We start from the raw sequence: 23,402 nt of genomic DNA, 5'->3' as shown, positions 1-23,402 counted from the left end.
CCCCAGGCTTCAATGCAGATAAGTTAGAATGATTCACGGAAAAGAGTGAGAATGAATACTTTCTTACCTAGGACATCGGCCCTGGTCAGACCGAGGGTATCTTAGCTGTTCTCCGGAACAGTATTGAGGGCGAACGCAGAACAGGCGATGTCGGGGCCCTCTTGCAACCAATTTCCAGTGAGACTTGTTTCCAGATCGTTACTACACTCGGCAGGTAAGAACCCGCAAGTTTGATCGATGGATTGAATACGGTCCGGGCGAGCGCTGACAAAATTGTGTTGGCAGATCTACCAAGACGGATCCATAATCTTCCGTGTCCATCATGGCCTTTGGGATGCCGAATGTGAGAACAGAGACCTGAGTCGACTGGTTATTTACAAAGGTGTCAGTCAGGCCATGGCACATCATCAGCAACGCGAACGTGAGCATTGAAGTCGTCGATTACGGAGCCTGGGAATGGTTCCACCCAGTTGAGCCTGGCGTACCTAGCGCTGTCTATGTGAGCCGGGTGCCCAAAGGATGCCTCGACTTCTTTCCATGAGATCTGGACCACATTGAAGAATTGGCAAGAAATTCTTGATTGTCGTAGTAGATGTTAGAAAAAACATCGCCGGGCAATACAGATGTACCAAGCATTAGAGGGGTGCAAAAGAGCCACAAAATAGGCTGAAGCTTGACGAGGCATGATAGTGTCGGCTTTCAAGGGTTGATAGATCTTACTTGGAAAACAGCGTACAGATCTGACCTGAGGGAGCGATGCGAAAAATAAGAAGAGCGATAGCTTTGATACTGCAAAGAACAAATGACATACCTTATTCATAACAAGACTTTCATTCAATTTTTCGGTGATGTCGATGCACAAGAGATTACTACTCAAATATAAAGTCGCCTTATCATCTCTTAAACCATGATCATATTCCGGATTAACCTAACTGGGAGCTCCGTAGCGCTCAATAATCTAACCGCCAAATCAGTTCAGAGACGCAAGCACAGGGACACAAAAGAATGCTACCTATTATCATTGTGTGTCCTGCGGGTCAGTGTATCGAGGCTGTATTTAACTTCCAAGGTCAGGCTGACTAAGATCAAAAATGCGACACCATGTAACATTTTTGCTACAGAACACTCGAGGCATGATAAATCAGCCCGTAAAATCACTAAACAAACATAAAGCTACAGCCAAGTGAACCAGTCGCCACAGGCGTCTCCCAAAAGTCTCGCCGGATTTAGCTGCGTTCAAGGAACCTCAAATAGGAGGGAGAAACAATGGCAAAAAGTGTCGAAAGATATTCCAAAAGATATTGTCTCAGGTATCTAAAGTATCAACGCGTGCACAACATCATTCAAAGGGTGATTACCTGTGGAAATCCGCCCCTCAATAATGGAAGATATTGTTAAGTTTGACGTCAAGGGAAGAAGATTCTCATTAGCAGCAATCAACAGAAGAGAAGATTAAGATTTATAATATTTTCATCTTTCAAGCTCTAATCTTAGGCTGAAATATTCTACTTCTGTCGCATCGTCCGAGATTGACGAGAAGAGTCTGTCTGGATAATCTGACATCATGGATATTTTTAATTTGACCTCCATGACGAAGGCCGATTAGGGAAGAACGACTGTGTATGCCAAATGCATGGAGACGCCAGGATACGGAATCAAGGGACCATGGATAAATTACGCGACTAGTGATCGCCGCGCGAACTCAAAGCATTGACCAACACGAGCTGTCAGCAGAGTAAGCAAGCTCAGGACTTTAGGACCGGATTTAAGCCCAGGACCCATAGGATCTACTATCAGAACAGCTGCTCCTGGATAAACTTCGTGACTATGTAGTAGTTCACAGGTGAACCAAATCCCTGTCTTCTTAGTCTACAACTCACCTTGTTACCCGCACTATATGATTAGATACTTCCCATGATCTACCGGCATAGCCACCTTACACTATCTACCCGCGCAGCACCTTTGCCAACTTACACGTTACAGGTGCTCCTATTATCATCAAGTCTGAGTGTTAATCAATAGGCAACGGCGACCAGCTGTAGCACAGGGCAACAATCTCGGAATAGCAATTCCTATCCCATAGTTCACTGGTCTTCATTGGACTGCTACGCTAAGAATGACGAGTCATGCCGGTCATAAGTCAAAAATTTGAAGGAAGGATGGCCCATCGACTTCTGAGACTTCCTCGAAACAGAAAACTCCGAGCGCAGGGCCATTTAGTTCATTACGCACGGGAAGATAGTAACTAAAGTCCTATAGTCTTACGACATTAGATTTCTGAGATGTGAAGAAGGTATAAACCTTTCTAGTGAGATTGCTGCCGGAAATGAATAGTGTCATTGGAATGATACTTGAATTTACAGAACAGCCACGTACCACAAATATTACTGAAGCGAAAACGAAGAAGTAATATAGCTTTCTTTTAATTCTACCTTGATAGTATGTTATGTTGTAAGTCAAACAAAGAAACCTGTATGACAACGAACCGTATTCCAGAGGCTTGACACATAGATTATCGCAATCATCTGGCAGATTATATTCAATCTAGGCTTTGAAAAGACTTTCTTACTGTCGCATTATCAACCCCAAGGCTGCATATGTTGCTGCAGACACTGTGTTTGACGTATGACTCGTTTATCGCCATCAGCCAAGACAGGCTAACAAGTCTGCTGACACATTTCAGGTGCTACGACTAGTAACATTAGTCACTGTGCAGTGTGGCAGAATATTGCAGGACGGAGGATAATGAGAAAGGCGTCCTTCCTTTTACCCGCCCGAAAACTCTACTCCAAGTTTCAGATCTGCCTATCAACTCAATTAGAATCAAACCTGAGAGCTATCGAATCCGGATGTCGATCATGTGCCCCTGTAAAGCAGGAGATTAGAGCACAAATAACTAACTTTACCTGCCCAGAGACTAAATGCCTTGATGCCATTACAAACTGGCCAAAATGAGATGGACTAATAATTATTTTAGTCAATCTAAGTGTGTCTTTTAGACCTCTTAAGATGGCCTGATACAAGGTTATGTCTGCCTTTGAGAAACACGGGGTCCTGACTTCATCGCCTGAAGTCGCCTTCGTGCACCATCCACCCATTCGTGTGTGGTCGACAGGTCGTAGTTATGTCTGCCTAATAGCTTTCGAAGCTCTTGACATCAGAGCACAAGTATAAAACAAATTTTTAATCTCTGTATAGATATCCGTGTCCCACATCTAAATATGAGACACTCCAGATTAATTAAAATCGATGTGCTTGGTTACGACACCAAGAGATACTTCTCATCATCAAAGTCTTGGCTTCTAGGGGTAGTCGGCTTTTCTGACTCGCTCATAACACGATGAAGATTCTAGGGGTTAACTTGTAGGTTTGTATAGGTTTTAGAGACGGTGGCGCGAGCCCTTCACTAGATACTCAGCAGGTGGGTTTCCCACCATAGGTAGTAGGCAGGCTATAATGACTTTCTGCTAGTCGAGTTTAAAATATGGGCAGGTCATCAGCTTGTAGCACCATTCTATAGTTTCCCCACTGGCCCATGAGTCAAGGGACTGGGAATAAACCTCTTCTGTCACTACAGTGGTTAGTCCAGGGCGTGAGATTATGCGTATATCATCGCCTCTCCTGAGAGATCACGTTAACAGTGGGCCCTAGCCGAACTAACTTGTTGTATTCCCGAGGAGGTGTGCAGGTACAGCCGCATGTGCCTAGTTGGATCAAGATATAAGACTTGACGAAGGGCCGTAAAATCATTGGACTGTCCCCTTGGTTATTTGTTAGACCATTATCAATCAAGCCATACAGCACCAACCACTGGAAAGTCGCCATGCAGCTCTCGATTCTCACATGCCTTTTTGTAAATGGTCTCGCTGTTTGGGCGGCGGCTATCGAGTCTGTAAGTGGCTTCTCATAATTTACTAAAACTCCATTGAAATTTGTTGTTCTTCCCGTATTGCTTTGTTCTTTGCTAAACATAGAGCAGTCCCCAGACCAACTCAGGAAGGGAGGACCGAACAACCCTAATTGCAGCTCGTTCGGAGGTACGCCACTATTTTTCTATCCTGTACAGTGTTATAGTGATCCTAACTGATCTCACTAGTTGCTTGCACTGTTGGAGGCCACCCATGCTGCATTGGCATGAGCTGTGATCGGGGCACTTGCCAATACTGAGATGTCGAACCGATCCCTACTTCGACAGATTTATACTGAAGGAGATCATTGCTGTTCTTTTCGTTTGTTTCTTTCTGAGTCACTCACCAATACCTGTAAAATGGAAATGCTTTACTGTTTTGAACACGGGACAAAGGAGCAGTCATGTTCTCATAAGGAGTATGCGACAATAGGGCTTTAGGCGATTCATGTGATTATTGCAAAATACATATTTGTTGACCACGTCAACCTCCCTAGACATGGGCCAAGTTTGTGTAAAGCTCTACGGTGCTAGCAGGAGTGCCCAGAAAACTGGCTCCTCGACAAAGTGATTCCTCATGTGTCATTCTTTGACGTAACTTCAAGAAATAAGGCAGCGTCTGATACTTTCAAAAATATATGCTCTCTAAGCAAGCGCGTACTTCTACCTTCCTTCATACGGCCTTTTTCAGACTGACCTATCTTCTGTCTTGAAAACGAACATGTTGCCCGATAGTCGCTTCTTCCAGCATCACCTCACTCAAATGCTCTAGTTGCAACGTCTCCCAACAAAACTCATCAATGTCATAGCTACTCCGCGAATCAAGTTGACCCACAAACGCCACCTATCCGAGAACTCGCGCATGCGAAAGTAAGACGTTCGCTTTCCCGAAAGTGTTTTCAGCCCCGGTCTGCTAGATAGCACTGGTGGAGCTGCTCTTTTCCGGGTATAAATTGCTCCAAGAACTATTGTAACTTGCCTTCGCCGAGTGAGATAGCCGGCACTTGAGATAGCACCCGCTGCCCAGGGGACTTCCCAAGCGAAGTGCGCGGACAAACCATTGGCAAACTCAAAATCAAGTACGGCAGCTATGTGAAGCTTTTCCGGATTGCGTAGTCGACGCATGCCGTCACGAGACAATCGAAAAGGGCCAGCATCATTGACGCTATAAGTAAGAACCAGGTTTCTGAAGCAGTAGCAGGCTACGATACAAGGGTCTCCTTGCCGCCATCAAAGTTGCGCTATATCTCTAGAGTCTAATTTATAAAAGCCTAATAGTGGCTATTACTCAGGTTGCCCATCAGCCCATACAACTATATTCTTCGGCGGATCATCCAGCCCGTTAAAGAAGTTCACCACATCCTTATTGCTATACCGCATGCTGAAGTGAATAATGATGAAGGTAGTCTTGGGCCACTTTCGAACCACCTTTTCCAGATCCTTCCACTTGGTATGCTTTGTCTTCTCGGCTTGTGCGTCATGCTCGTCGTACAGGAAACTGCACTCGGTAATAACCACAGGAATGCCTTGCTTCAGCCACTCTGGTTCCGCAGCCAGCGTCGACGCCGTGGTATCTCCAAGGAACGCAAAAACGGGCGTTGTAACAGGTGCCGTGAGCTCGACGCCTGATTGCCGCAGGTTCTTGAGCTCCGGGCCCGGGAGCGAGGTATACTCCGGCTTCAGCTTGTGGGTCGTGGTCGAGAAGAGGTAGCCGACGCTGGGTACGTTGTGGTCGCACTGGAACACGGTGGCACTCATCCCCTTCACCTTCCTGAGAGGAACAACGTCCCCGTCTTTGACGGCTATGGTGTTGTGAGTACCGAGAAATGCCCTCTCGCCCTCCGATCTGCCTTCCTGGTCCACTCCCTGGCCATCCAGTTTCAGGCCCAGAGATTCGGCGTCCTCGGTTGTGTACATGCCGCCGCGGTTCAGCAGTGTCTTGGCCAGCATAAAGTCATCGAAAGCCTTCTTCATCTCAACGGGACATACGACATCCGGCGGGTCCTCGCGCTTTGTGAACGCAGGGGCGAGTAAACAGTGATCAGCATGTCCATGGGTGATGAAGATGTGCTTTGGGCGCAGGTTGTTGACGACAAGGCCTGCGTCGAGGAGAAGGTTCAGCTGCGGGATGACGAAGGAGGTGTGCCACGCCGCCCGGGACTTGCCGGTCAGGACGTACTGGTGGTAGGGCTTGGGGAACTGCCATTCCAGCACTTCTGAGCGGGAGGACTGTGGCAGGGGGGTTGCGAATGTTGGAGAAGACTTTGCCATATTCGGTTTGGGCGAGGGTTACCTCGTGGGTTCCCGCTGTATATGCAATGTGGTATCCTGAGAACGCGTGGGGTGTTCGGGAGTTACCCGGGCTTGCAGTTGTCTTCTTAGTCGGATATGTAAAGACTTTGGTCTTTGAGACGTTGTCAACTCTCTAGGTAGACCAGGGTCTTGAGTCCTATGTTGCTAGATACACCTGCAACTTGATCCTGGGCTTCGGTTCACTGGATCTGCTCGAAGGAAATCAAGATATTGAAATGACAGATTGACTTCACTTGAGAACAAAGGTGTACTGAGGCTGAAGACGAACAGGGATTCAAACATCCAATGGTGGTCACACTCAAGGTCGGACGGTGTGGCTGGTGGTGTTCTGTACGTAGAGATTCAGTCACTGGCTCTGGCAGAAATTTTGCTGACATCATCCACTGTCAACGAGGGAGACTCATATTCCTTATCGCCGATGTTCGGCCATTGCTCCTGATCAGCGAAAGCGACCATCATTGGCTGGTTAAAAGGTGGGAATCTAGCCAATAAATCCGTGCAAGATTTGTCTTGCAAATTATTCAGAGCCTAAAAAAGGATTTATGCCCAGTCATTGAATCAACTCATGTTTGCTTCTTACAAGCTGCTATCTCTGTGCATTTTAGGGCGGATTACAGGTCATTCGCTTTATCCAGCCCCCTTACCAAAACATGAAATGTTCGGTGTTAGGTAAGGGATTCAGTCTGCCAGCTGTACACTGTGCACCAAAGAACCGGTCTAAGGCCCAAATAGGCAATTTTACACGGTGACCTGTGAGAGACACCCGGTTCCGATGTTTGACCCCGCCCCAGAACCACCCGAAAGCCGTAGCAGACCGAGATCTCCGGTGCCGGCAGTGGACCCCTCATCCCACCCGTGATAAGATATTCGGGAGCTTATCGTGTATGTTTTCCCCATCCAGACTCTCGTCTCGTTCTTCCCCACTCCTCCTCGTGTCTCTGCATTTCCCTCTGCCCTTCTCCCCCGCATTGCGTCTGAGCTAACCTTTCAGCTTCCCTGGTCTGTTGTTCTGGTCTAGAAGTCCAGACTAAACAGCTATCCAATGGCCCGGGAGGCTGGCTAATGCACGATGTGTATGAGACGATCCCTATCTAGACAAGCGAATGAGCTCTTCGTTGGTTGAGTAGGGGTTCCAAGCTCTTTGTCAAGCTCTTATCGGAAGCATGGCCTTCTCCAGTCCCCACTCCCCTTCTACCCGTGAGCTTATCGGTTTACAATCACCTCTGGTCATTGGTAGGCTATGACACACGATGGCTGTCCCGTAGAATTACTGGATTAGGCTGTCCGCGGCGGGAGAGACGCATTTCCAAGGGTAGGCCGCGCCTATCTGAGGGGACCTGAGCCTGGGCAGGCTGTGATCGGTTTGAGGATATAAGCTTTAGCTCGACCTCCCCAACCATCAATTGAAGCTTCTCTCTCTTCTCAAAGTCAGCAGTGTTGATCCTTCAAGTAAGCCATACCTCAAGTAGCCAATTGGCAACAAGACTGGCACATATCCACGGTAACACATACAACACAATACACAATGGCACCCCCACACCCTCTAGATCCCCTCTCCTCCGCCGAGATTGAGAAGGCGATCGCGCTCGTCACCAGGACTCACGGCGACGTCTTTTTCAATGTTGTCTCCCTCCACGAACCGCGCAAGGCCGAGATGACGGCATGGCTTGCCTCTCCCTCAACACCCCGCCCGCGTCGCATTGCCGACGTCGTGGTGATCGCAAAGGGCGGCCACGTCTACGACGGTCTTGTTGACCTTGCCTCTGGCGTCATCACAAAGTGGGAGCTCATGCAGGGCGTTCAGCCCATTGTAAGTCTCCCACCACTTCATGTTCTCCTACATGTATGGATGGATGTTAACACCACGACAGATCACAATGGAAGAGCTCCAAATCGTCGAACACATCGTCCGCACCGACCCCAAGGTCATTGAGCAGTGCGAGATCTCCGGCGTCCCCCGTTCCGAAATGCACAAAGTCTACTGCGATCCCTGGACAATTGGTTACGATGAGCGCCACGGCAACACCATCCGCCTGCAGCAAGCCCTCATGTACTACCGCCCCGACCCCGATACCTGCCAGTACCAATACCCGCTCGACTTCTGCCCCATCTACGACGCCGACAAGCAGGCAATCATCGCCATCGACATCCCCAAGGTGCGCCGCCCTCTCAGCAAGGCCGCGCCGATCGACTACCACCCGGCCGCGATCCAGAAGCAGGGCGGCTACCGCCGCGACCTGAAGCCCATCAACATTACCCAGCCCGAGGGCGTCTCCTTCAAGATGGCGGGGCGCGAGATCGAGTGGCAGAACTGGAAATTCCACATCGGCTTCAACTACCGCGAGGGCATCGTGCTCAGCAACATCACCTACAACGACAAGGGCAACGTGCGCCCCATCTTCTACCGCCTGTCGCTGGCCGAGATGGTCGTCCCCTACGGCAACCCCGAGCACCCCCACCAGCGCAAGCACGCCTTCGACCTCGGCGAGTACGGCGCGGGATACATGACCAACAGCCTGTCGCTCGGCTGCGACTGCAAGGGCGAGATCCACTACCTCGACGCCGAGTTCCCCACGCGAAACGGCAGCGTGAGGACCATCAAGAACGCCATCTGCATCCACGAGGAGGACAGCGGCATTCTCTTCAAGCACACCGACTTCCGCGACGACTCCGTCATCGTCACCCGCGGACGCAAGCTCATCATTCAGCAAATCTTTACCGCCGCCAACTACGAATATGCCATCCAGTGGATTTTCCACGTAAGTCGTCCCTCTAGAAAAAAATCACAAACTTAACAGGCTATGAAAAACTGACACCCATCCAGCAAGACGGCACGATCCAGCCCGAGATCAAGCTCACCGGCATCCTCAACACCTACGCCATGAACCCGGGCGAGGACACCAAGGGCTGGGGAACCCAGGTGTACCCCGGCGTCAACGCCCACAACCACCAGCACCTCTTCTGCCTGCGCATCGACGCCAACGTCGACGGGCCCCGCAACACGGTCTTCATGGTCGACGCCGTGCCCTCCGACGCGCCCGTCGGGTCCCCCGAGAACTTTTACGGCAACGGCTTCACGGCCAAGCGCACCAAGCTCGACACCACCGGCAAGTCCAGGACAGACTACAACGGCGCGACCGGCAGGACGTGGGAGATTAGCAACACGGAGAAGCTGCACCCTTACAGCGGAAAGCCGGCGTCGTACAAGCTCGTCAGCAGGGAAGTCCCGGGACTGCTTCCCAAGGAGGGCTCACTGGTGTGGAAGCGCGCCGGGTTTGCTCGCAACGCGGTCATGGTCACAAAGTGTAAGTTCCGATTGCCCCCTCACCAACACGGTCAAATTCTCGAGGACGAAAAAAAAAAAAAAAACTGACAGGGAATAGACCGCGACGACGAGCTCTGGCCCGCGGGCCGCCACGTGCCCCAGACCTCGGGCGAACCCTCCCGCGGCATCCCCGAGTGGATCGGCGACGGCACCGAGGCCATCGAGCAGGACGACGTCGTCTTCTGGCACACCTTCGGCGTCACGCACATCCCCGCGCCCGAGGACTTCCCCATCATGCCCGTCGAGCCCATCACGCTGCTGCTGCGCCCCCGCAACTTCTTCACCAACAACCCCGTCATGGATGTGCCGCCCAGCTACGCCAGCACGCCGAGCCAGGTCGCTGCCGGCAAGGGCGTGTTGGATGCCACGGACAAGGTCAGCAAGCTTGCTTTCGAGGGCGGATCGTGCTGTGCGGGGAAGAGCAAGTTGTGAGTGAGCAGAGCAGTTGGATACCATTTCTTGTAATTAGTCATATATTGTTGAGTTATTAAAAAACCAGATTTACTTTTCACTTTCTTACTGTGGGGATATGTGCAAGTGGTGTTTGTGAGATGAGCAAAGTCTCTTTTCTTAATGAACTATCTTGTGTAGTTCCAGTGTGATGATCTGTCACTACCCTCTACAAGTGCCATTCCTCCTGCCAAGTGGAGTTGATGATCCATTACCGCCTGATTTCCAATATCTCCACCCAGCCCATATGGTGTATGCCCGTCTGTAGTCAAAGACATGCAATGACAGGATCCAAACCTTCTCGTTGTCCGAGGAGGAAATCCAAATGTAGCGAAATAAAGTGTAGAACTATCGAGGTCGGTAGATGCAAATGACTGTGATTAGTCAAGATGAATGCGCTGAATGTCGACAGCAATGGTCTCTTCGCCCTGTTCAAGAACATCTTTAACAGCGTTCTTGGTGGAAGGGTGAATGCTACCAGCCTCGGGTTCCTCTTTGTCAGAAAGGTCTTTGGCGGACTGCTCTTGGTCAACCAGCTCCTGCACCTGGGCACCGTGAGTGTCGGCGGTAGTATTGCCGGTATCGCTGTGTCAATTAGTCAAATGTTCAAAGAAAATATCAAAAAGAAGAATGCTTACAGTTCCTTGTCAGTCTTCTTTTCGGCAGCAGCCTCATCAGCACGTGCCTTCTCCAAGTCTCGCTTGGAAGCTTCCTTCGACTCTTTGAGGTTGCTAAGCATCTTGGCTCTCTCCGTGAGGATGAAAGCGGGCGTAAAAGGGTTCACGGCGATGGCTTCAAGGTTTCTGATGGCTTGATCGAGGATCCGGACAACCTCTTCAGTGTGCTTCACGCAGTTCTCCGGATATTTAGACAACATTATGTGAAGGCCGACCTGTTCGAGAAGTCCAAGACGCGGCTCTTTCAGAAGCTCTTTGGCAGCTGCCTTTGCTTCTTCGTCTAGGCCTTGCTGTCGGAGTCTCCAGACGTCAAAGACCTTTTGACTAAAGACATCTACAAGGTGTTAGCGTATGGAGAAAATCTAGTAAGAATAACATACCGTTGGACATGGCGCGCTGGGGGGTTTCCATGATGATTGACCTTTTTCTCGTGAAGACTTGGGGCAAGTGAAGATGGAAAGAAGTTGTGTGTGACCGAAGAAGAAGGGTTGGGTAATACGAGAGGATAAGAGAGGAAGGTAGGTAAAAAGGTAGGTAGAAATTGGTAGAACGGAAGGAGCCTCAAAGTGGTGTGGTTCATGGTAACCGCTCCCAAAGAAGGAGGAAGGCGCAGACAAACAAGCCGTACCTACCCTCCTTGAATGAGAAATTCTTCACTAGCAGCTCACAACCTGAAGGCAACCTGGACGGTGGGTAGTCAACAGAAAAAGGGAAAGATGGGTGTCTCTGCTTGCACCTTCCAACATACACTTGCTTCTTGCTACACAGCTAGAAGTCACTAAAAGAAAGAATAAATAAATAAATAACAAAATCTTCTGTTTGTTGCAATTGCTGTAGGAGGATATCACTTTGAGTTAAGATTCAGTTGTTGAATCATCAAGTACAATTGTCCCACCATTTAATGAACAAGGCGCTATGCTGCATTAAGTTACGTTTATTGGCTAAAATGGGTTGCTCTAGAGAATATGCTTGTATCAGATGGACTTCTTCCAAATCCATTCTTCAACGTACACTAACATTCATCTACGGCCTCCATCGGAACGACGGATGCTTCCAGTCCAAATTACTCTCTTCTTCATGGGACATGCCACTTATCTCCTCTTCCACAACCCTACTCTCCCGTCTGCGATTGTCCCGCTTCATCCAGAATAATGTCACCGTCGAGAGCACGAGAATCAAGCTACATGTCGCCAAGTTCAGCCCGTTGCCGATCCGATAATCGGGTCCGTCCCAGGGCAAGAAGGCCCAACTATTGACTGTCAGCGTCTGTTACCACATTGCCATCCCAAAAGACTTACGTTGACACTAGCCCGCCTATGTTTCCGAACATGACGTTCATAGCGATAGCCGAGCTGCGCGCTGTGTCTGAGACGACATTTGCAGATACTTGTGCGTTCGTCAAGGCGCCCAGCGCAAAAACCGACGAGGTGACAAGGAAGGTTGCGCCGTAGCGCACCTGCAGATTCTTACTCGCCAGGAACATGATGTAACCAACCATCGCTAGCGGAGCAGACATGATGAAAAAGATTTGTCGTCGATCGAAACGCCAACTGAGCAATGGCAGGAGAACCGTGAAGAAGGCGCCAACGACGTATGGCGGCACAGTGAAAAGTTGCTGGCGTTCGACAGTGGATGTCGGGTAGATGTTGCGTACAATCGACGGGAGGAAGAAGGCCAGTCCCTGGACAGTGACGTTGTTCAAAAGGAAGACAAATGACGTGCTGAGGGTCACAGGGCAGAAGATTCCACGACGAAGTTTTTGGGTATCCATTTTGTCGAGGACCTCAGACTGGCCCACGCGCTCAGAGCGGACGCGGGCCTCCGCAAGGTCCTTTTCGGCCTGTGTCAGCCAACGAGCCGTAGCCGGTCGGTCTGTGAGCGTCACAAATCCAATGAGGGCAAGGCCGATGGTGATGATCCCTTCAATAGCGAAGATCATGCGCCAAGAGTGAATGCTACCGAAGTGAGGGAGTCGGAGAATAGCAGATGCAAGCAGACCGCCGAAAGCGCCGGCCAAAGGAGCCATCACAATGTACAAGCTCAAGCGAAAGGCGAGCTCGGCGCGACGGTACCAGCGGGAAAGATAATAAGCGATTCCCGGCAGCATTCCAGCTTCGAAGATTCCCAAAAGAAATCGAACGCCCATTGCTTGGGGGACGGTATTCACAAAGGCGGTGCCTACTGAGCAGATTCCGAAGAGGAGCGTGATCAAAGGTAGGAACCAGCCTGGTCCCACAAGTTTGCAAAGGATGTTGGACGGGATTTCGAAGATGATGTATGAAATGTAGAAGACGCTTAGGGTCCCATTGTAATCGTAGCCCTTCATACCGAGGTCTTTCTCCAGACCGGCGATGCGGGCATTGCCTAGGTTTGTTAGCTGGGCGCGGTGGCCAGGACCTTGATACATACCGATATTGGCCCTGTCAATGAAGCAGAAAAGGTAAAGCAAGGCGACAGTGGGCACGATCATAAGGTCAATCTTGAGTCTCAAGCGACGCTCAGCTACCGGATCGTAGGCGAAAGACTCCGGCATGCTCCTACCACCGTGTTAGCGAACCATCCGTGACCCCAAGACAAATTCATCCTTACTTCTCCGGATCCCTCCTGACCTCCGAGGATGGTCTTTGTGCCATATTGGGATTGATGTTGTCGATATTTTCGACAACGGGTTTGTCGGTACTCATGTTGAGAGACTAACTGAGGCAGCACCGGAGACTTTTTTCAGGCGAAATTTTCGTTTTCGGTCTAGGCGGGATACCACGGCGGTGACCAGGGTTGTGGAGCTTGGAAATATGGTTGGGCACGGCTTGACTCGTCGACTCCAACAAAGGTCCCTGAGCATCGTCTGAGAGAAGAATGAGAAAGAGAAAAGATCGCTCAGGTCCAGGTGATGATCTTGCAGGTCGTCGATATTTCTACTTCTTCACAGCCTACAGTCTACCCCAGGTTTTAGTGGTGGAGGTGTCATGGCGCACCCCTGACTACCTCACCCACACGCAACGCGGGGTAGACATCCACCAGGCTGGGACGGCTTGTCTATCAATGTGCATCGGATGCCAGCTCGGAAGGCGGCACCATGACCAGTCCAATTGTAACGCACCTAATCCACCTAGGCCCTAGTAATCGGATATCCCGTTTCTCTCCCACATCGGGTCCATGTAGCCAGTGAGAACAGGACCATTCACGATAACGTGGTTGGTGTGGTAAAGAATACGCCTAATGTCACCGGCTTCAGGGAAATGAAGAGGTTCAAGTTGTTGAGAATTGGCAACATCTCATTCTCGTTGGCGCTGGAAATTAACGGCTTTTCCGTTGAACGCAGGGGATACGGTCATTTTGCTCAACGCTCCGTCAAAACACATGGCGACGTTGTGCATTCATCGCCGCGTTGATTATTTCAGACTATTCTCTTTGGCTTGTTCTGCAAACGGCTTAACGCATGCCTGTCTTGGGGGTTAGCTTGACCCGACGTAACAGGGGACGGACGCCGATCCTACTCCAGTCCCGTCTCGTCTCGGGAAGTGATATCGGCAATAGATATCGGTAATTAGTGTGGTTGTTAGAGCTCCAAGAAATAGACCTTTATTCCATGGGATGGCCCAGGCCTAGAATCTAAACTTGACAGGTTTGTCATTCAATGCATGGGGATCCAGGCATACGTCAACTGGCCATGTCATTGTTCATCCAATAAAGACTTGAGAAGCGTTCAACCCCAATGTTGTCTTGTACGTACGGTAGAGCGGCGGATAACAACGCTTCAAGTTTTCAACTCGAAGCTACAATGCCTGCCTTGAAGTATTGAGAGGACCCTCACATGCGCTCACAGCTAGCAAGGTAAGCATACGTGGTTGTGATGGACCTGTTGAAGATGCATGTGCCCCAGCACTATCCCGGCTTTTCCGCCCCCAGCGTGGCGGCAGCTTGACACAGACGCGGGTGCAGAGTAGTCACTATCAGCAGGCGTTGTTGTTGATTTATGGACTGTGATGATATGTGTTTCCATAAGTCGGCTGTTCCGCAGTCAACCCTCGTCTTGCGTCCGTTTGCGGCGCCCCGTCTTGAGAGAGCGGCTGGGTCTTCTGTCAGCTCCGGAATATCCGGTTAACCAAGCCGCGGTTGGAAGGCGTCATAGTATTGGGCCAACGGAATTGGTTCCCCTAGATTGGACCCCAAATATTTGAAAGTTACGACGTCAATGTTGCAGATGATCCCTCGCAATTGCCCCATATCGATGCACAAGGCTCGATGCCGATATGTAGGGCGCTACAGCTTCATGAGGGGAAGGCAGCCATAGGTGGACTCCACACTGCAGGGACTCGGAACTCATAGAGCAGATCCCCGGCCATTTTCCATTGGCAGCTTTCATCTTCATCACAAAACCAAGCCAAGGATAGTCTCGTCCATTCTTAGGTAGCCTGGCGTAGCAATCGACTGCTAGTTATTGATGCTCGTGGTCGTCGAAACTTGACGAATGTATCTAGTGTCTCCGAGGTAATGCCCAGCAACGAGCAACAGAAAGCTGAAAACAAACGCCCAACGCCATACTGCTGTTGGCAGCCGGAACGAGCTAAGATTAAGAGTAGCAGCACGTGGAGGCGGCCCGTCCGGTTGGGTTGGGGAGGTAAGACGGTTCCACGTCGGGCCGTGTTTCTCGGATGCGCGTGCGGGTATCCTCGACTGATCACAAGCCTAGACATTCAACACCCCTTTGTGGCCTCAAAATGCGAACTGCGGAACTGAAAAGTGTTTGTGTTTGTTTTGTTACCGCTAACCGTTGGGTCCGGGGCTGATGTTGGTGCCAGTGCTAATAGAACTGGTCTAAGGCGAGATGCTTCTCGGGGATTCTTTAGCCTCCAATGCGTGACTCGAGTGGCCCAGTTGGGAGGGGATGACCTGGTTAGATGAATTACATTAATAAAAAAGGAAAAAGTTATTATTTCAAAGGCTTGGTGTTCGACACGGAGATCAGACTATGTTTGCTTCGGCGGGCTAGTCGGTTTGGAAGCCGGTTGACCTTGGGGAGACCCAGCCAAAGAAGATGGCGGTGATGAAAGGCAGTCTTGATCCGCTTGGACTGGGCGGGAAGCAGGACCCACTCTTTGCCTCGTCACCACGTGCGGGGGAACTTTCTTATCTGCTTTATCTGTATTATCTAAGCACACAAAGAGTCAAGATAACACACCTCAAATTCTCAATGCCACCTTTCATCGCCTAAGGCAAATCTCTGGAAGAAGGAAAGGGTTGGAGCACCTTTCCGAGTCCACAAACTTCTATTTACATCTCCAACAAGGGCGCCGATGGCGCACAATTCCAGCCCCCCAACGCCTTGCATCATGTTTGGAATTGACAAACCAACATTGTCGTAGTGCCCACGGCCGCACAAAAGGAGACAAAGCCAAAACCACAAGCATAATGCCGCAAGTTCAATGTTCCCCAGAATAGGGACACCCCGGCACAAAACGTCTCCAGCCGTCCAATAGGGCACCCATCGGGCACCCAAGCCGCTTCGTCAGTGGAGAATTGCAATCAACATACAGCGTAGGGCTCCAAGGGCTCTCACACATCTACCAGATTTTAGGGGCTCATGCCGGCTCTTATCGCTGCCGCTGTTAAGGCCCTGCCCACCGTCTGGTTGGGCAATGGCAGTACATAGTGAGACTGGCTGGGCCAGATTTGGTGCCCGACGTCATCGAGCATGGTGGCGGTCAGGTCCATCCCCGCCGACTCGAGCTCACAACGCATGCTTGCGCAATGAGGCGGCAGTACTGTGACGCTAGAGAGAATTTGAGGCGTATGCTGCGGGAGAGGTGCAAGGGAAGAAGAACGTAAGGGAGAGGGGGAGGGGACGAGTCTCGGTGCCAGAAGCAGAAGACCGAACCACAATGAGACGTGCCAAAGACCAGACGATACACTGACAAAATACCTACTCTTACGCCGATGGTCGAGAGAATTAACCTTTCCCAGCCCATCCATCCATCGCCCAGCATCCCCGTTCCCCGTCGATCTGTTCAGGCCCAACGACGATGCTATCATTCTTGGAGGGAAACCAGGCCCCGGGGACGATGGACACTTGTTTCGGTCGATTCCCCAGCGATGGCTGCCCAAGCGGCGACTGTCAGGTTGGAAATCGAGCAAAAGCGGGCTGAAAGAATGAAGCTAAAGGGCGCAGTGGACCGGGTCTGGAAGGGTTGAAGGCTGAAATGGAAGGGAAAAGCAACAACACGGGCCTCGGGAGAGGCTCTCTGCAAGGAATAGCCTTGTTGCAATAACCTTCGACTTCCGACCAGGTTTGGACGACGGTCGCAACCCACGATACCGAGCTGATGGTTGCTGTTAAGGGCCACCGAATGCTTCCCCCCTTCACAGCCGTAGACCACTGGGCGACCAGAGCTTGTCTGACCATGAAACAGGCTTTGGGTCTGGAGTTCGGACGCACTCTTGCATCCTTATTGGTGTATTTTTACCTGCGCGTGGGAGAAAGGGAACCCTTCGTCGTTAGTAGGACTAACAGTCGACATCTCTGCCCTACCACGCCATGGGACAAGGCCAGGTGAACTGGGATCATCGTTCAAGCAGAATCACCAACACCACACCACCCTCTTCGCGCCGTCGACAAGCAAAGCAGCCCCTGTCCTGGCTTCCGTCATCAAAAAGCCTGCTTTTACTCTCCACCACCACTTTTCACCGTCCCCAGCGACTTACTTGAACTACAAAACCTCTTCCTCTCGCCCAACCTTCTTCTTTTTCTCCCTCCCGAGTGACCTTTTTTCTGCAAGGACCCTTGAAAGCGACAGTCTTCGCAATTCAGTGCGACCGGCCTTGTGCCATTCTCCAGGAACAGCAGCAGCAGACAGTCATCGACCGGTGCTAGTAAGGGAGCCTCGACGAGACCAAACACCATCATCGGATCCATAGGTCACAGGTTCCATTTGGTGAGGTCAGCTGGCAGACCCATAGGTTGTTCTACGACTTTGCATCGCCTTCTCATAGGTCAAGCCGCCACTCACGCTACCACCACCCGACTCGACAGTGGAACATCCAAGTCATCCAGCCAGTTCCGTCCGGCTTGCATCACATCACCCTATCACTCTCAATCACTCATCAACCTCCGTCAGCGAAAGGGTCTCACTACCCTCTCACGCTGCGCCTCTCGCTCATCGCCGTAGATTTCGACACACTGTTACTGTTACGGCGTTACATCTGCCCCTAGGCTCTCAAGCGGCCACTCTCAGCCACGTAACGCGGGGCGCCACTGGTATTCTATTATCCAATCCAAACCCCACTGGACCCAGGCGGGTCAACGGCCTTCACCGACACTGCCAGCGCTATTGGCCTGGTTCACCCGCATTAGAGGGAACATTCCACCGCTGCGCAACGCACGACTTCCCGCCGTTCCCTTTCCCCTCTTCCCTCATTCTCTCCCTTGGGGGTGTCGTCATCGCTCTAAAATCCAGGATCCTGCAACACCGAACACTTCTTCCTGGTTCACTTCTGCGAAACATCTACCACCACCCGACTTTTCAACCATTCGCTAAGATCAAGCCGGCGAATTCTAGGCTTTAATCCAGCGGTAACTACTTTTTCTGCAAATTTTGTGATACCCAAGATCGACTTTACTTCTTCAACCCACACATATATACGTTACTATAGCCACCAAAATGGCCGGCCGCGCTGAACGCTGGGACCGCGACCGCTTCGCCTACGAGCGAGACCGCAACCACGGCTACGGAGACGACCGCCGCTTCTTTGATGAGCGAAGCCGTTATGAGGAGCGAGATGATTACTACCCACCACCACCATCACAACACCGCCGTGGCAGAGACCACTCGGATGAGCGTTATGACCGCGGCGACCGTGGATACCGTGGTCCCCCCGATGAGGGCTTTGTGCGGGACCGCCGCCATTATGAGGACGATCGTTATGGTCCTCGTCGTGGTGAACCTTTTGATCGAGAGTTTGACCGCCGCCTGAACTTGGAAAGGGAGCGCCGCAGCCCTTCGCCCGTCCGTCGCCCGACTATGGTTCGTCGTCAATCATCTCTCGACACCTTTGACCGCCGACCTCTGCGCTTCTACGAGCGTGAGGAGTATCCCCCGCCAGCCCGCAGAGAAGACGTCCGCCGAGAAGACTTCCGTGCACCACCCTATGTTCCTATCCCCCTACCCCGCACTCGCCAGCTCGGCCCTGCCCCGTCTCAGCGTTACGATGAGATTCAGATTGCGGAGCCGGGCTACTATGGTGACGAGGAATACCGCGCCATGCCCGAGAGAGTTAAGGAGCGCGAGTTTGTGCGGTCACGTAGACGCAGGGACCGTAGCAGGGAATCCAGAGTCTCGAGATCCACCAGAACCCGATCGCACAGAAGCAGCTCAAGGTCTAGCAGCACTTCTAGCAGGTCAACTAGCACCAGCGGTGCCACAACTATTCGCAGCGAGTATCCCAAGAAGGGCAAGACTCGCATTCCTGGGCGCCTAGTTTCTAAGAGGGCTCTTATTGATTTGGGATACCCTTACATCGAGGAGGTGAGTTGTCTGTTAACCCTCAAAAATCCGGACAAGTCCACTAACAGACCCAGGGTAACACTGTCATTGTTCTGAAGGCTCTTGGCCAGGACAACATTGACGAATTGCTCAAGCTCAGCGATGAGTACAAGCAAAGTGAGTTTAAACAAGAACAATCAAACCCCTGTGTTGAGCAATCGTCTAATATGCTGTAGGTGAACTGGAAATTGCTGCTGCTCGCTCTTCTGCTGGTAGAATTGAGGAACGCCATGAGGAGATCTACACTATTCCTCCGCCTGTCGCTGTCCTCCCCCCACCACCAGCGCCCGTCGTCGCTGCGCCTCCCGCGCCGCCCACGGTAGTGGCTGCACCCCCGCCAGCACCGGCACCAGCACCAGCACCAGCACCTATTATTGTTGATGCACCCGCTCCACCACCCCCTGCCCCCGTTGAAGAAATTGTGGAGAAGAAGACCGTCATTCGCGAAGTTTCCCCTGCCCGCTCATACACGACCACGACAACGTCCACGTCCGCAACGCCTGTCTTGTACGAGCGCCGTGAGATCAGCGACGAGGTACCTATCGGGCCTCTCGCTGTTGCCGATCGTCGTCGCAGCCGATCCCGCTCTCGCAAGGACATCAGATCCGAGATTCGTGCGCTTGAGGCCGAGCTTCACGGACGCCGCCGCGGCCAAAGCCGTGATGTTGTGCGTGCGGAGCAACTGCCCGACGGGGCGATGGTCCTATTCGAGGAGAAGGTTGAGAGGGTTGAGGAGCCGCGCCGGGGAGTGCGGATTGAGAAGGACAAGAAAGGTAGGATGGCCATCAGCGTACCGAAGTACTACTAAGGTGCGCTCTGTTGTCACCGGGTCTTGTCGCAACATAGACTGACACGGATTGCAACAGGTCCTCCCCCAAAACTCATGCGGGCTATGTTGGCAACCCTCACCTAAGGGCGCCACTTGTGAAAACCTTTGCTCAGCAACCGACGCAAACTGTATGAAAGAACACCAGACGAGCTACAGATCTCATGGAAGAGACGGAATATGTTGCATTTACCTTGGTTTTGGGATTGGGTCCGGCGATATATCACTTATTATTACCCCATAGAAAAAAAAGGATGCTGGAACTTTTGGAAAGGATATATACTCAAGAGGTCTGGATTTCTATTTCAAACGGATGAAGTCCAGCCGGCCTGGTCTAATGGACGTTGTTTTCGGCTCCAGGACGGCCCATGTATTCTCTGCCACGAGACGGCTATCAACGAATTTATGACTTAATATGCTCTTACTGCATGCGTTGTGTTCATTAAAACTTGCAAAGACACAAAGGTCTCATCTCTTTGATTTCTCGGGATGTACTAGTTAGTATTTAAGGCGTGATGATTGTTTACGCTGGCATTCAACTTTCTCACTGGCAGTTGTGATGAGCAAGGATGCCCTCGATTGTGAAATCTAGTGTGCTCACCAAAGTGTCATAAAGATCAAAATCTCATGGATCGCTCTCTCGTCTCCAGTCTATCTCAGTAAAACGGAGGCGCCTCCTCCGAACACGTGACGTCCAATCTCCGAATCTCCATTTCGTCCCGTCTCATCCCAGCCCACTTTCACTCTATTTTGCTTCACCCCACGAGTCGTTCTCCACATACGCACTCAAGCCGCGGCAAAGCGGCATCTCCTTGGGTGAGAGCAGAGATGTGACGAACGGCTCCTGAAGAATTCGGATAGTATCTTTTTGAAAATCTAGTTCTGATTTGTGAGAAACCATTCAATGATTTTGAGATATCGACCGCCCGATTGGAGAATTCCCTAAGCACGGCCGATGCTAGATCATGCAAAGAACAGATGAGGATCCGACTGAAATGCCGGCACTGACCCGAAAGGAGCCTTCCGGGAAGCCGGGATCCGTAGCTAGCACCCATGCTCGCGTCCCAAGCTTCTTTCTTTCTTCGCTCCCTCCCGCTTATTGAGGGGTTCTGGAGCAGGTAAGGTGTATATTAAAACATGCTTAGCATCCGTAATTGGCGAGCCCCCCCCTCTTCACAAAGGTGAAGCTCGGTTTATATAGTCAGGGGTTCTAGTCGATCGCGCCGGTCAATCGTTGACTTTTTCCTTTTTTTCCCCTGGTCAATCGCTCTTTCACACCAGTCATTCGTTTCTTGGAACACTATTCACTCGTTTTCTTTTCACAGTTTATGCGTAAGTGCAGGTCACGATGAGATCCCAAATCTTAGCTACCGGTCTCCTTGCCGCGGGCGCATCTGCGTTGGAAAAGCGCGCTTGTACTGCGACGGCGGAGTGGCCCGGCTTCGCTGGCGTCAAGCATGCTTTCGTCTTGTAAGTTCTCCTTATGCGTAGGAGCAGAAACAGCGTGGCTGACGGATCACAGCGGCGACTCTTACTCCCAGACTGGCTTCAACACCTCGCTCGAAGCTCCCAACCCGTCTAACCCCCTCGGCAACCCTTCGTACCCGGGCTGGACCTCCGCCAACGGGCCCAACTGGGTCGACTATCTTACCGTCAAGCACAACGCCTCGCTCTTGTACACATACAACCTTGCCTACGGCGGCGCAACGGTGGATGCTTCGCTCGTGAAGCCCTACGCCGACACGGTGTTGACTCTCAAGGACCAAGTCCAGACCGTCTTCAAGGGAGCTTACTCGTCGCACGCGGCGCCCGCCTGGACCGGCAAGGACTCGCTCTTCGCTTTCTGGATCGGCGTGAATGACATCGGTAACTCGTACTGGAACGGCGCGGCGGCAACCTCTGCCCTCAACGCGAAGATTCTGGACGTCTACCAGGGGCTGGCGAAGGAGTTGTACGATGCCGGCGCGAGGAACTTTGTGTGGCTGACCGTGCCGCCCGTCGACCGCACCCCGATGCTGCTCGCCGAGAACGCCGATGCGCAGAAGCTGGCCAAGGACGACATTACCGATTTCAACGCCAGGATCGGCGACATGGCGAAGAACGTGACGGGATGGGAGGGCGTGAATGCGTGGGTTGTCGACGCCAACGCCGTATTCAACCAGGTCTTGGACCAGCCCACCAAGTTCGAGAGCACCGCCGGATTGAAGAACACCACGGCCTACTGCAAGGAGTACGAGAAGTAAGTTTCATTTTCGTGTCTCATGCTTGATGCGTTGAGACAAGTGACGGGGGTGAAGGTAGATTGATGATGGGCTGACTTTTTTTGATGTAGCGGAACCAACAACCAGGACACGCTCATCGCGAGCTGCGGCGTCAAGCCGAGCGAGTACTTCTGGCTCAACACCCTGCACCCGACTTCTGCCATTCACGACGCCGTCGCCGAGACTGTTGCGTCGGCTTTGGGTTCTCAGCCCAACGGTTGCTGAACGATGGCGCAAGTTTGTTGTTGAGCGGGATGCTCTCGAATTCTCGTATTTACTTATCAGGACCTGCCGTGTATATATAAAATGGAATTCTTGATTGGATGCAAAGTTGCCAAGCGTTTCCGAGTTACAAAAGATCTTTTCTGTTCCCCACATCAGCCAATTCTAAGTTGGCCCCCAAATTCCCCAATTGGCTTCATCATGCATAGTCTAGATGCGCTCAAGGATGTTGTCAACTCAGGGTAAAAGGTTCCATACCGTCAGACGTCAATCGGCAGATCGAAGACTTTCGCTATTATACGGGCAATATTTCAAGTCATGCGGCTCTTGGAAACCCTTGTAAGGCCGTCAACACACGTTTAGTACTTCGCCTTGCGGCTTGCAGGGTGCAAAACGGCAACTAAGCCCGGCAACTAACAACACATTGGGAATAGGGTCGCATATCCAGCCCTTGCAAGTTGTATCTTGGCAGTATGCAACCTAATTGCTGACCGCCGTGCAGCGGGTAGAAGGCGGGATTTCAAGAGGACTATTGAACAACGGTTTTGCAAGAGGTCCAGGAATCCAATCCAACACCGGGGGGGAGCCAAGCGTATGACAGACAGCTCATACAACAGCCTCAGCCTGATTCCGCAGAATCATATTCGGCCGCCCCCCCTGAGTGATCCTGGAAACCATGCCAGTATTATTAGTGGCGTTCTTATCCCCGTTTTAAAATCACGAATGATCTGCCGCGGCCTGCTCATATTCCCCGTGGCGCCCTCTGTCTTGCCGCCGGACATGTTTTCTACATAACCCGTCGAGTTCCGTGCCACGGGCACCCCCCTCCCCGTGCCTGAACTTCTTCCTCTCCTTTCCGACTCTAGCCAAGACTCAACGTC

At 51.6% G+C, this 23,402-nt stretch overlaps 6 protein-coding genes across 6 annotated transcripts; 3 read left to right on the top strand and 3 right to left on the bottom strand.

Annotated features, from left to right (window-relative positions):
- Nucleotides 1-5,191: 5,191 nt before the first annotated feature.
- Nucleotides 5,192-6,178, bottom strand: CTRU02_210682 (Nuclear ribonuclease Z; the record flags this gene model as incomplete). Its single annotated transcript, XM_036722068.1, has 1 exon — nt 5,192-6,178. One exon carries the CDS (start codon nt 6,176-6,178, stop codon nt 5,192-5,194), a length of 987 nt encoding a protein of 328 aa, XP_036586440.1.
- A 1,567-nt stretch (nt 6,179-7,745) lies between these two features.
- On the top strand, nt 7,746-9,977 carry CTRU02_210681 (Copper amine oxidase 1-like protein 5; the record flags this gene model as incomplete). Its single annotated transcript, XM_036722069.1, has 4 exons — nt 7,746-8,030; nt 8,092-8,979; nt 9,045-9,525; nt 9,604-9,977. 4 exons carry the CDS (start codon nt 7,746-7,748, stop codon nt 9,975-9,977), a joined length of 2,028 nt encoding a protein of 675 aa, XP_036586441.1.
- A 398-nt stretch (nt 9,978-10,375) lies between these two features.
- Nucleotides 10,376-11,083, bottom strand: CTRU02_210680 (uncharacterized protein; the record flags this gene model as incomplete). Its single annotated transcript, XM_070205491.1, has 3 exons — nt 10,376-10,580; nt 10,634-11,006; nt 11,053-11,083. 3 exons carry the CDS (start codon nt 11,081-11,083, stop codon nt 10,376-10,378), a joined length of 609 nt encoding a protein of 202 aa, XP_070060734.1.
- A 612-nt stretch (nt 11,084-11,695) lies between these two features.
- CTRU02_210679 (major facilitator superfamily transporter) lies at nt 11,696-13,356 on the bottom strand (the record flags this gene model as incomplete). Its single annotated transcript, XM_070205490.1, has 4 exons — nt 11,696-11,921; nt 11,971-13,036; nt 13,082-13,209; nt 13,262-13,356. The coding sequence occupies 4 exons, from the start codon at nt 13,354-13,356 to the stop codon at nt 11,696-11,698; spliced, it is 1,515 nt and encodes a 504-aa protein (XP_070060733.1).
- A 4,974-nt stretch (nt 13,357-18,330) lies between these two features.
- CTRU02_210678 (uncharacterized protein) lies at nt 18,331-20,125 on the top strand (the record flags this gene model as incomplete). Its single annotated transcript, XM_036722071.1, has 4 exons — nt 18,331-19,194; nt 19,248-19,329; nt 19,389-19,985; nt 20,079-20,125. 4 exons carry the CDS (start codon nt 18,331-18,333, stop codon nt 20,123-20,125), a joined length of 1,590 nt encoding a protein of 529 aa, XP_036586443.1.
- A 1,261-nt stretch (nt 20,126-21,386) lies between these two features.
- CTRU02_210677 (fungal cellulose binding domain-containing protein) lies at nt 21,387-22,524 on the top strand (the record flags this gene model as incomplete). The annotated part of the gene is made up of 3 exons (XM_036722072.1): nt 21,387-21,508; nt 21,561-22,277; nt 22,371-22,524. 3 exons carry the CDS (start codon nt 21,387-21,389, stop codon nt 22,522-22,524), a joined length of 993 nt encoding a protein of 330 aa, XP_036586444.1.
- Between the last annotated feature and the right edge of the window lie 878 nt (nt 22,525-23,402).

This window comes from Colletotrichum truncatum, assembly GCF_014235925.2.
Source record: "Colletotrichum truncatum strain CMES1059 chromosome Unknown Contig_0007, whole genome shotgun sequence".
Classification (NCBI taxonomy): domain Eukaryota; kingdom Fungi; phylum Ascomycota; class Sordariomycetes; order Glomerellales; family Glomerellaceae; genus Colletotrichum; species Colletotrichum truncatum.
Note: the sequence above shows the minus strand (reverse complement) of the source record. Positions and strands in the feature narration are given on the sequence as shown.